This window comes from Opisthocomus hoazin, chromosome 2 (genome assembly GCF_030867145.1).
Source record: "Opisthocomus hoazin isolate bOpiHoa1 chromosome 2, bOpiHoa1.hap1, whole genome shotgun sequence".
NCBI lineage: Eukaryota > Metazoa > Chordata > Aves > Opisthocomiformes > Opisthocomidae > Opisthocomus > Opisthocomus hoazin.
The window spans coordinates 58,404,008-58,416,174 of NC_134415.1; the positions used below are offsets into that span (position 1 = coordinate 58,404,008).

Here is a 12,167-nt window from a genome sequence, read left to right on the forward strand (position 1 = left end):
AGGGATTAAGGCTGTGGTGCTAACACCCCCGATGCTGTGTGCTCTGTTCAGTGGTGTGCACAGCACTGTGCTACGTGAGTTACCATCTGAGCTGAAGCCACTGCCCTTCTTGGCGCACAGTCTCCTTCAGGCAGAGAATCCTGTTCTTTTTGAACTGTCTTTCCTTGATGCATCCTGTCTGAACTTGAGGCTTTCATTGTGTAAAATGGATTGTCAGTCCAGCTGGTGATGGGAAGATACTCAAAGGTGCTAAAAAGGAGGATACAGAAGCCCAGTCAGTAAGTGTTGGCCACATGTTGGCCCTCAGCCAGTACCACAGAGGGTCTGTAACAGTGCTGTAAGAGGAGGCAGCATCACTGCCTTCCTGAAAAGCCTTTTCTTCTCTGCCCACTGCTGGGGTGGAAGAAACATTGGTGCTCTACAGTGTAGCAAAGCTTTAAGTTAATGGCAATTTTATGTTTAATGCAGGCTGATGTGACCCTCCGCATGGCCATTCTTTCATTAAGTTCAGCAGTACGGGAGCGTAAGCAGCTCTTCCTTCCCAGTTCATAGGCTCCTCACTAGAAATACACGGAGGAGGAAAAATATGCAAAGATGGAAGTTCACCAGGTGTGATCAGTGCTTTCAGCCTACTACTGCAATTTATTAGAGGGTCGTTTTGTGCCTGCCTACCTGGCAGCGCGTCGAGGTGACAGTCTACTGAACGGTGCTGTGGTTAATCTTGAGGGAGTTTTGCTTGTTTACATATGCTGTGTGCAACCATTGAAATGGGGAAAGCTGAAAATCCACTCTTCACGAGGATCACAGGGCTGGTGACTGTCCTACTGAAATGTACTGGTTTTCATGGAGAATGCTTTCTTTGCTTTGTGCCCATTAGGTTTTACTAAGCCTGTGTCTGAAGAGATGCCAGATAAAACACCGGGTGACACAGAACCTGTCCCCAGGAGTGAAGGTTAGTAGTTTTCTTTCCTTTTTTTTTTTTTTTGACTAATTACTGAATAAAAGAATTATTGTGATTTTGTGAAGAATTTTTCAATTCAAGAAGTGAGTTTCCCTTACTGACCTTAAACTTAAGGGAGAGCTGAATTAATTCTGTGTGTGCATGTTTATCTAAATAGCAGGAACTTTTCACTTGTTTTTGTGTAACCATTCCGTCTCACCCTAATCCATCATCTGTGATAATACTAAAATATATAATGGGGGGGGGGACCAGTGGACTGCTAGGATTTCAGTTTAGGAGAAGATGTTCTGTCCCCTTCTGATAAAGAGACCTTGCTGATTGAGACAAGTTTTTTTTATATGGAATGCTTGAGTCTCGTAGAACCAAAGCTGACACTTAAGTCGTGGGATGATTGATAGGAGGGATTAAATATGCATGATTTCCACTGAAGTCAGTGTAATCTTGAAATGCTCAGTCTTTCTGGAAATCAGACCATTTTTATCTTCTCGAGGTCCATTAACTTTAAGTTCCCACATCTGAAAGTTTGATACTTGGTTTCATGAAAAATTTGTTCTTTAAAGAAATTGTAATCCTGATAATTCGAGTCCTTCCTCAGAATCACTGCTGAATGTTTCATAAAAGTATTTTACACAAATTTGCTATTTCTCATGAAGGTTGTGAGGTGTTTCTGACAGTTTTGTGGCAAAACTAGTAGTAGCTCTTGTAGACGCTTGCTTTCTACATGCAAGGGCTATATTCGTTCAAGTATGTGTTTCAGTTTGAAAAAGCTTGCAGCTCAGGCTGGTTTATACTGCTTTCTTTCTAAACCTAAAAATATAAATCTCAAAATTTAGTTTTAAATATTTTCATGACATTTGAACCTCAGTTTTGACATTTGAAAGGCATCAAGGAACATGCTTCAATAATAATTTCAAAAAGCACATCAGTAACAGAAGAGAAACAAATTTCTTTCTGTGTAAATGGTATTAAGCTATGCTTAACTGCAAAAAGACTTTCTATTATTTTTTTTTATATTTACTGTGAAGCTTAATACATGTTACTATGAGAACTCTTGACATGAGAGGAGAAGCAGTTACAGCTAGTCTTGCAAAACTGAGTTCTCTGATGCATGTGTTGAGTGCCCCCCTTGTAAATAAATCTTTATGCTAAAAGCGCCGTGTTGAAGTCCAGTTAGAACCAAAGCCTATGCTTGTGCCATGAGTTAGGGTGTGGAACAAATTGTCATGTACCTTACTGGTTGCCTCCCTAAAAGTAGCCTATGTGATCACATCTGTGGCTCTCCTAGGTATTAATGAAGTATAAATGTGTTAAAATTACACTGATTACATAAGTTATATATTGAATTTCTTCTATGGCTGTGAGACGGTGGCAGATACTGCTGCATTTCAGCTCTCCAGCCTCCGAGAGGAGTTCTGGTAAATTAAGTGAAACACAGGGATGGTGTAAAACTTTCAGATCAAAGCTGGGGAAAACTCGCTCTGTCTGTGAAAGGTGACTTTATTTGCTCTTGCTGCATTTTAATTTGCCATGTAAGCAACTTCCAGTAAGCGAGTTGTAGGTTTTGCTTTGGCTTTACATCAGGAGTTAGAGAGCGCAGGACTTGCAATAGCGTAGAGCTGTAGATGGGCTGGGAGCAGGGGTCTGGGGGAAGGAAGGGGAGGGAATGGAAAGAGCCCTGCAGAGCATTATTAATGATGGAGTCACCGACGGTATCATGTGGCCATCAGACAAAGATTGATTCCCCTCCTTACGCTGGCAATCGGATATTGGTGCCTGTGCAGGTGGATGGGTGAGGACTGAGAGCTACTGTGTGCGTCAGTTAGATACTGCAAAGCCAACAGCTTTTGAGGTTAGGACAACCAAGGTACCAGCTTCCAATCATTTTCCTGCTAGCTTCATCCCCAAAGTAGATGGAAACTGAACATGGGATTGTTCATGTCTAGGTACAGGAGAGGGAGGCAGGGAGCTGCTTGTTTCATTTAATTTTTGGAAGAGTCTTGAAGCCTTTGGTGTCTCTTTGTTTCTGTAAATGGGGTTTCATTTCACCAGAACTGCCAACAGGTAAAAAATATTCCAGAAACATTTTTGCAGTGAAACAGGGACGTAGAAACTGCCCTGAGGATCTTAGTCAGTACCTTCAAGGGCTTTTGGGTTTTTCAGTAGCTTCTGACGTCTGTCTGATCAAGCAGACACAATACAGTGTCCTGCACATTATCAACGAAGGCTAGAACTGGAAAGCTTTCAGGCACCACATTTGACTAGAGTGTTTAGGAGTACCACAACTAAAAATCTTCTCCATGTGTGCTTTGTTGTACATTTTGAGGGAATTAGTACAAGATTCTCGTGACTTGAAATCTTCTGTATACACAGAAGACACATGAAAAATGATTGTCTGGGTCATTTAGAGACTGTGCATATAGGGTGGTATGACTGTTTATGTATTCTCTTATACATACAATATGCACATGTATATACATGTATAGAAATCTGTGCATGTAGACGTATCTAGAGCCTTAAATCCCGAGATCCTCAGGGAGCTGTTCCCATGGGTGGCATGGTGAGTGCCAGCCTCCCGGGATGTGTGATTTCGGGGTTCCCAAGGTGGTGGGCATGGATGTGACAGCGCCTTCCCTGGCACGCTGTGCTTCAGCTTTCATGTTTGGTGTTTGGAGATTGTCTAACTTCTCCACGCTATTTTTGTTTCCAGATAACGTTGACTTTCCTTCCTTCCCTCCCTCCCTAACCTAATACCTTGGGGTTTTGACCCAGGTGTGAGGAACCTGAAAAGTAGAAAATCTTCTTGCCTATAGAAATGAACTCTGTAGGTTTTGAGGTGCAACAGGCAATTTCAGTGAAGCTTGCTGCAGTAAGTTGGTTTTCATGACGCTCGGTGTTTTACAAACCACTAGCATGAGGAAAAAGAGCTGAATAACTACCAACAACTTGAAACACTTTTTTCTAGATTGTAGTAACACATCCTCAGGTACTTGGATTACTGGTGGTGTTGGCGAAGTAAGAAATTCATACAATAAAATACAGCTAATTAAAATTATGAGATAATGCTGAGTCTTTATTTTCAAATTACAGTTATCACTGTGTTCTGTTGCGATAAGAGCTTGTGAGGTTCTTCAAGCAGTTTGTATAAAAATGTGCTTTAACAGATACGATGTTTAGTCAAACAAAACTTGGTTTAGTCTGGATACTTTGTTTTTAATGACTCTTCTGAAATTAGTATTTAGATGTTAAAAAGAAAGGTAAAATAATGAATAAAAGTGAATCTTCACTTAGAGGCCTGTTCTTGCGTCTTGATGAAAATGTTCTACTAAAGACAAAACATGATACTAGTGTCTTCTAATGATACTAAATCATTAGTGCTGGAAGTTAGAACTTTGAGAGGTTTTGTTGTTTTACGCTCATAAATACCCTTCCTTTCAAAGAATGTTATGATAACGTTTACTGAAAAGCCAGTGGCTGCTCTAGCACTGAGTTTATAAGATGAACTTCCATGGTCTTTGATCATATGCATCTCTCTATTTACTTAGCATCTATACAGTTTACTAGTATGTAGAAATATTTCGCTGGTATGACTGAGTCAGAGTTAAGAAGTGAGTGTTTAATTTCTCATGTTCAAAATATCACTGCTACCTACATGCGTAAACATTTATATGAACTTTCTTAATTATTTCCAGACATCTTATTGCTGCTTGTTTTTTTTCCAAAGAAATATTCTTGCTGTCGTTGGTTAAAGAATTAAAAAAAAAAAAAAAAAAAAAAGGTGTATTTGTTGTTACAAATTACCAATAATTAACTGTTTGTGTTTATAAGGGTCAAGTTGGGTTGAGCAAAGTGTTGGCAAGGTGACTGATTCTCTGGAAACTTTTGAGAAGTCGGTGTTGCTTTAATTTGGTAGCGCCTCTCCCTGCCCCTCAGCCACAGAGCCCCGGCTCCACGTACTCGAGTGAAGCCGTGAGGCACACAGAAGCAGACAACTGAGAAATGAGTTTCCTGTAATGAAGTTACAGGGACTTCGTCCTTGACTCGAGGGTCCCCGGTGAGCAGGTGGTCTGTTTGCTTTTCTGCCACCTCTTCTGTCAAACCGTTTAGAGTCAACAGTTATTTGTATAAATGTCACTGCGTGCTTTGTGCTATAGGAGGGAGAAACCCAGGACCTGGAGATGCGGCTGTTGCAAAGATGGAAGTCTGTGTATGTCACCTGTGAGAAATATTTTTCAAGAAACTTGTGTAGCTATCAAGGAGTGGTAGAAAAACATATTAAAACAAAAAGCCCTACCATGATCCACATATAACTGTTTCTTAACTGTTTTTCTACAGCAAAGCTATTATATTCTATTTACAGTGGATGCATTTAGAACAATGTATTCTGTCAATACCAGGAAGTGGAGCGAGTGTATTTCTGTTTTAGCTTGCAAGGGAACTAGCATTTGTTCTGCTCGTGTTTGCTGAAAAGTCACTCTTAAACTCCTAGTGTAGTTAACCATGGGAGATCGGGCTATGGCATGAGTATCCCACCACCGCGCAGATTCCTCGTCTGACTTGCAGAGGGGCTACTGTGGATCACAGTGGCTGCTCGTGATGGCATCTGGAGCTGGGCAATTGCTCATTTGCAAAAGTTTAGAGGAATGGTTGTAGATTTTTCATTACAAATTACCTACCTTACAGGATTACAATTTCTTTCTGATAGCTTAACAAAATTTTGATGATACTGAATGGTTTTCATAAAGAACAAGTGCTTCATCATGTGGATTGCTGGTTAATTTTTTTGTCATGATACCTTTGAACAGCTGTTTGTAACATAGCTAAGTTTCCTTCGAAGAAACCAGATCATGTCTACCTTAGTACCCATTTGGAAGGCTCCCACGCACAGAGTGTTTTGGGTATTACTCAAGTCCTACCTAAGCAGTAGCTTTATGCAAAATGCTTAGGAAAGGTATATGGATGCGGGAACCTGTATTAGGTTTCTCCAGTCAGCTTGCCTGGTTGTTTTTCTGTGTCTTAAAAGCAGAAATCTTTGAAGAGAAAGATGTGGGGAAGTTAAACTCCCCCAAACTCTTCTTCCTTTCCCCTTACCCTGTTTCTTCTTTCATTAAGCTGGAGCCATGGCTTCCCCCAGCTGGATCTTCCCTGAATGACTTTGTGCTTCGCACTCGCATCCTGAAGGAAACGAATGCTACACCTGGGCTTTATAAACAGCCACTGACAAATCCCCGTGGGCAACAAGCTTATGTCATTGTAAAATATCCTATAGGAACAGCAGTGTTTTTCCTTGCATTGTGTACCTGATGGCACTGGTGGGAGCCTACCAGCTGTTACTGTTGTTGTTCGTGATAAGACTCATTTAGTTTTGTAACTCCTCGGACTTACGTTTGCGTGCTATTTCTGCTGTAATACGTAACGCTGCGCAGGAAAAACATGCAAGCGCAGCCATGTATGTCTGTAGACTGCCCGTTGGATCATACCCTTCAAATGCAGTGAAGAAAACAGCATCAGTGTATTTCCACCTCAAATTTTTGCAGACTGATTCTTTCATGGCAGGAGTGCCAGGGCATGGTCATCCACGTTAGTAAATGCTGCGTGCTGCCTTCTGCGCAGCGCTGCGGGGGCTTTCAGCGGGCACATAGCAGTGTACGGTCTTGTGCCATATTTATGGAGAAAGTTGTTGCACTTTATTATTACTATACCCCTTTTAGACAAATATAAAAAGATTGCAGATCTTAAGTCACAGATAACTGTGGTAATAGTGCACCCGTAGGCTTAGTGGTGTATCAGTGGGCTGAGATGGGTGCAAAACCACCTGTATGCTGAGGGATGGTGATTGTATGCTTTGGCTACTTACTCCTGTTCTTTGGAACTAGCTTCTTTATTATTCCTTTCTCCATTCTCTGTTTCCTGCAGCCTCTTGCTGGCTAACAGAAGGGATGTCTGGAATAAATGGTGTGTACCAACTATGCTGTTTTGTGGACAAGAGCTTCTGGCTATCGGATGACACTAGATGGGTGAGATTCAACAGAAAAGGTTTTAGCTATTTATGCAGAAGCTGGTAGGCACTGTGGCCTACCCTGCCAAAGGATATTGTGATTGTAAAAAATTCACGTGAGTTGAAGGGGAGACCTTCATCTGTCTTCCAGAAGTCTCTGGAAGACAGCTCCAAATACATGAGCCATTGCAAACCAAGGAAATCCCTTTAGCTGAAAATGGTTGGAAGCCAGAAGAATGGGGAAAAATATAGTACGTGCTTGCGATGTTCTCACTGTCCCCAGTAATATAATCTTCCTGTACCAGGTGATTTTTCCATACTTACTATTCATAACTTCATTCTGTAGCAGCTTTTAATCCCCCAAAAATCATATCTTGAAGGAGGAGGAAGTGTCTGCATAGAAATGGTATCTGAAATTTCTAACACTAGTGCTTATAAAAGGAGGTGGTGAAGCCAAAGCAGATTTGAAATCTGAGATCTGATTTGAAATGGGAGAAAAACAAAGCGGAAGAGTGATGAAATTAGATATTCTGTTTCTGACTCCTCACTAACTTGTTGGCCCCTCTCCGCATACTGTGAGAGGTTGGCACAGCTTTCTTTGAAACAGTAGTTGTAGACTGTTGTCATAACACATAATGACTCTTGTCATTACTCTCTTCAGAAATTTGGGCTGGCTCCAGTCCACCGAAGTTGAGTATTAGCAACAGCCTGAGCAACCGCTCTGCTCTGCAAGTACAGTGGAGCAGCACTTGCACGGTCCTTGCTTTGGGGCAACCAGACGGTTTGCAGGCTCTGTGCTCTGCAGCACAGCTCATATTCTCTGATAGTGTTGTGATGCATTAAACCACAACATTGAATCAATCTATTTTTTTCCTGAAACCATTCTGATGAACAGCCTTAGTCACTGGGCCACGCCCGTTGGGTCCCACTTTCTTGGTTGCCAACAGGCTGTTAACTGGATGGGCTTTTAAATGTCTTCGGCTCAGTGAAGTGAGAAGGAGGAGGTAGTCATGGAGGTGGTGGCTGCTCCCTTGATCTAGGGCAGCGAAGGGCGGTGAAAGGTAGACTGTTCTGGACATTATGAAACGTTTGAGTAGGGTAAAGCCTGCTCCTCAACGCAAGTGAAGGTGGAGCTGCTGTAACGTAATGGTGGTGAAGTCACTCATTACGAAGGTTGGGCTATTAACAGGTAGAATAACTTGTTCTTCAAATGCCAGGCGCTTTCCTTGATGCCCTGGCTGGCTGATATCCCACCGGAGAGCAGTGTTCAGTCATCTGCAAGTTGTAGAAAGCCTATGGGACCTGGGCTGCTTAAACTTGAGGTTTGGAAAACTGTGGGGTTGTTTTATATTGATGATCCCATTTTTAAAGAATGACTTTTGCTTTTCTGTCTCAATGGTAATTTATTTTTAGCTCTCAAACAATTAAGTGTAGCACTTGAGTTTGATGCACTTTTTTGCTTTTGTGTAAATAGATTGTACATGATACAAAATTATATGTATATTTATAAATAATGTGCACATATTAAATAACCAATTATGAGTAGTACAAAATAGAGAGACTCATCAAATGTGATGTGTCTTGATGAAAAACAACTAGTTTCTTTAAAGCACTTCTGAATGTTAATGGCCTAATTTATTTCTAAATTGATGCTCCAAGTTGAGAGAAATGTAAAACAATTTAAACATTCCTGGAAGAGCAAAGGTTCCTTATTAAAGTAAAGAAACAAGTGGTGTACTAATTTTCTGTATATTCTAGTGTAAATATTCCTCTCAGTTGGATGCTATTTAAAACTCGTTGAAGATGGCCCTCTCCTAACTGTGAGCTTTTTAAAAAATTATTTGCATTTAAGCTGCAAACTGTAATTTGACCATCAGCCTGACTTAAAGCTGAGCTTGCTTATCCAGAGTAAAATACTGCCAGTGGAATTTTGAACGATATGGTTCTCAACTTTATGACATTTACATAAGAAACAACCCCACCCCCAAATTGCTCCACAGGCAGAGCCTGAAAGTAAAACACAGCGATGCCATAAATTAATTCCCAGCGTCTGCCTTGCTGATGGGAACACAAATTTTCGTGGTCTGTTTGCATTGCTCGAAATTGCCGGTGGAGGCAGAGGGCAGCTGCGCTGGGCACAAGCGCTGGCACTGCGGGGTGAAGCAAGGCAGGGAGCACCCAGCCCTCCCTCTCCTCCCCAGCTCCTGCCGGTGCCCGCGTTCCTCTGATGATGGCTCACCCTTACTGCTCCTTTCCATTTCCCTTCATGGTGGATGACCATCAGGAATGATAAACATTCATAAAATTATTAAATCTGTTTATTACTTTGAGCTTAGCTATGCACATGAAATATTTTAAAGAAAAGGATTGGTTGGATACTCCATAAATAGCGTTATTTATTTTTGTGTCGTGCTTACCATCTCGGAAATGTGCTCCTGATCCTAAAGAAGCTGTTGCAGGTTAAAATTCGCTTTTCCTCTTCAAAAGTAATTTGTGTACCATAATAGTTCTTGGAGAAGACCCCGGACAGAGGGTACGCTGTGGTATTTCTGTGATACTGCAGTCGTAGCTGTGTGTGACCTGGAGTGAAAATATAGAAGTACTATTCTATGATTACAAATTTGAGCAGTATACTTTACATCTGCTCTTTCTAGGTTGGGAATGATAACCATTGCTTCTCTTGAGATTTTTTTTTTTTTTTTTTTTTGTTATGGGAAGGCTTTGTCACTGAACAGAACAGTTATTTTTGTTAAAGCAACTACTATGTGTTAAATTACTGTTCTGCAGTACTTAGACCATCCTAAAAAGATGCAGTTGTTATGAAAATTGCAATGTTAGAAATCATGATGTAGTTTCCTTTGCCAGTTTCATCATGGGTTTGGGAGGTGTTTTTTTTGTTTTATTTTCTTTTTTTCTCTTTGACTATGGTAAGTTCCAGGGTTTTTACTGCTCCCCATATTGTTTTGTGGAAACACAAACAATAGTAAGAACTCCAGACTGCTGCTAACTGCACAGGGTTAAAATACAGAAAATGAGTGATAGTTAATCTTTCTGTTAGTGTTAATATTGGATTTTACTTAGGCTAATAGGGTGTAAAATAGATTTAAGTACCGTAAAGTCAACAGTTTCTGAAGTGTAAATCGGCTTTCATCCCAAAACCTGTGATTTTTCCTCCTTTAGAAATTTCCTGCATATTTTGTCTTGCTGCTTTATTGAAGTGACACGCCAGAAATCTGTTTTTGGATTCATTGATTTCCCCTCCTCCCCAGCCATATTTCTTCCAAAGCAACTTAAAGGACATCGAAGGATAAGAGGCAAAAATTGATTACATACTACCAGTTAAAGTAAGCCACAACTCTTAAAAGAAATTAGATTGCCAAGGTTACATTCTTTCATCTTGGGCTGACCGCAGCCTGAAAACCAAGAGATCCAAATTGGTGAAAATAAAGATATGAAGACTTTTTGCCCTTTGAGTTGCCAAGGCATGCAGCAGCACAGGTGCCTCCCAGTTATTTACCGCTTGACTCTGGAGTATGTTGACAGGTACTGTACAGTTAGAAAATTCAAGCCTGCTAATATGAATTATCACTGAAGAGCTGTAGTGGTTTTTTTTTGTCATTTAGTCCCATATGTCTAGCAGCAATTTCAGACTATGCCACTGACCTTAGAAGTGCACCGAGAGGCCTGATATGTCCTAAATTTAGAGATATTAATACAAAGGAAAGCTTAGTTGTTAGGTTTTGCTTTTTTAATTGGCTCCCCGTAGTTTAACTGAGCTTGAAAAAAGGGGAAATAGCTGCTTGCTGATAAACCAGAAGGGGAGCTAGCTTTGATGTTTTATGAGCGATAAAATATTAATAGAACCTTTCGACGTGTTTCAGAGTGATATGTCAAACTACTAAAGTCAGCAAGCTGGAGGGAGCAGAGGTGGGAGGCTGCTTCTGTTGCACTGTGTCCGGGTCCATTAGCGGTGCAGGCGAACGAGCCGTGGAGAGGTTGGATTTAGCATGCAGGAGGCTTTTATTCTTTAAATTAAAGCCACATTGTGTTCTAGTAGCCTCTTTGGTTAGAACATGCTGTAAAACTGATTGTGCAGTTCAAGACATTAAAAGTTACCAACTCCTTTGAAAATAGTAGCTGTTCTTAGTTGTGGGTTTTGTGGAACAGGGCTTAAAGTAAATTCCATTACACACATCTTGGCAGTGGTCCCCGCAACATAGATTTTCTTGAGTAATTAGAAATGGACACAACTTCCAGGTGCTATACATAATTTTTTTCCCATATACACACAATGTAGTCTGTGCTTCAGATGATGGAAGGACAAAGAAATTGTTAAAGGTGGTAAGAGTTTGAATGTAACCTCTCGCTTAGCAAGTCTGGACTTTGCTGGTTCAGGAAAGCCAGGCAATCCAAGTTATTTGGATTCTGTTATGTCTAGTTTCTGCTGAGATAGTTATGAACCACATGCTTCTTCTCAGTGCCTGTGTTTGTAAGAAGGGTCTTTATCAGTTTATATATTTGAACTTTTCGCTGTATAAAAATTTCGTGTTGACAGTTAAATCTTATCTCATGAAAGGGTATATCTTTCACAATGGAAAGCGATATTTGAAGAAACAAGTTATGTAGAAGTCTAATCATTAGGGAATTTTGCCTGATGTCTGGCCAGGAGATGGTTCTGTCTGGTCATGTCCGAAGTAAGCCAATGTGTCTAAAGATGGGATGTCCTGTCTCGAATGGTTTTTTTTAATTAAATATACAGTTTGTAGGCAACAGGAAATCCTTTAGGAAGATACAACTCTGCTACGACTCTCCCAGAAAGAAAATGGCTGCATTTCAAGGTTTGTCCCTGACTAGGATCCCTACCCAGTGAGACAGTCTTGGTGTTAGATCCCAGCCCTAGGCACTCTGTAATCATTCAAAATGAAAGACAGGGAGCGCTTTCTTAGGGCTGGAAGTATAGATGTGTATAAATGGAATTTTTTCTCACGTGCTTCAAGTGTTTAGTAATATTTTTTTTTCACAACTGAGTAGTAGTAAAATAAATTATTTTTATTTAAGGACCGCCTAAAGTTTTTGGAAATCATGGGCTTTTCACTTTGAAAGCACTGGCAGTATTAACTAGAGACACTGGTCTACTCTTACAGCACCTGGCACTTGAATACGAAATTGAAGGTGCCCCAAAGTTGCCCTCCTCAACCTGACCACACAAAT

The 12,167-nt window shown here is 40.7% G+C and overlaps 1 protein-coding gene across 4 annotated transcripts in view; it reads left to right on the forward strand.

The window, feature by feature from the left end:
• Nucleotides 1-12,167, forward strand: part of PLEKHG1 (pleckstrin homology and RhoGEF domain containing G1) — a 135,836-nt gene that overhangs the window by 38,886 nt on the left and 84,783 nt on the right. For 2 of the 4 annotated variants that reach the window (XM_075413789.1, XM_075413788.1), the window contains one exon: nucleotides 878-952. The exons of 1 other annotated variant lie outside the window; for it this stretch is intronic. In XM_075413789.1, coding sequence (XP_075269904.1) covers nucleotides 904-952 — 49 coding nt within the window. In that variant the 5' untranslated portion in view covers nucleotides 878-903. Of the gene's footprint in view, nucleotides 1-877; nucleotides 953-6,874; nucleotides 6,976-12,167 lie in introns of those variants that run through there. One more of the 4 variants, XM_075413787.1, reaches the window with a different exon arrangement.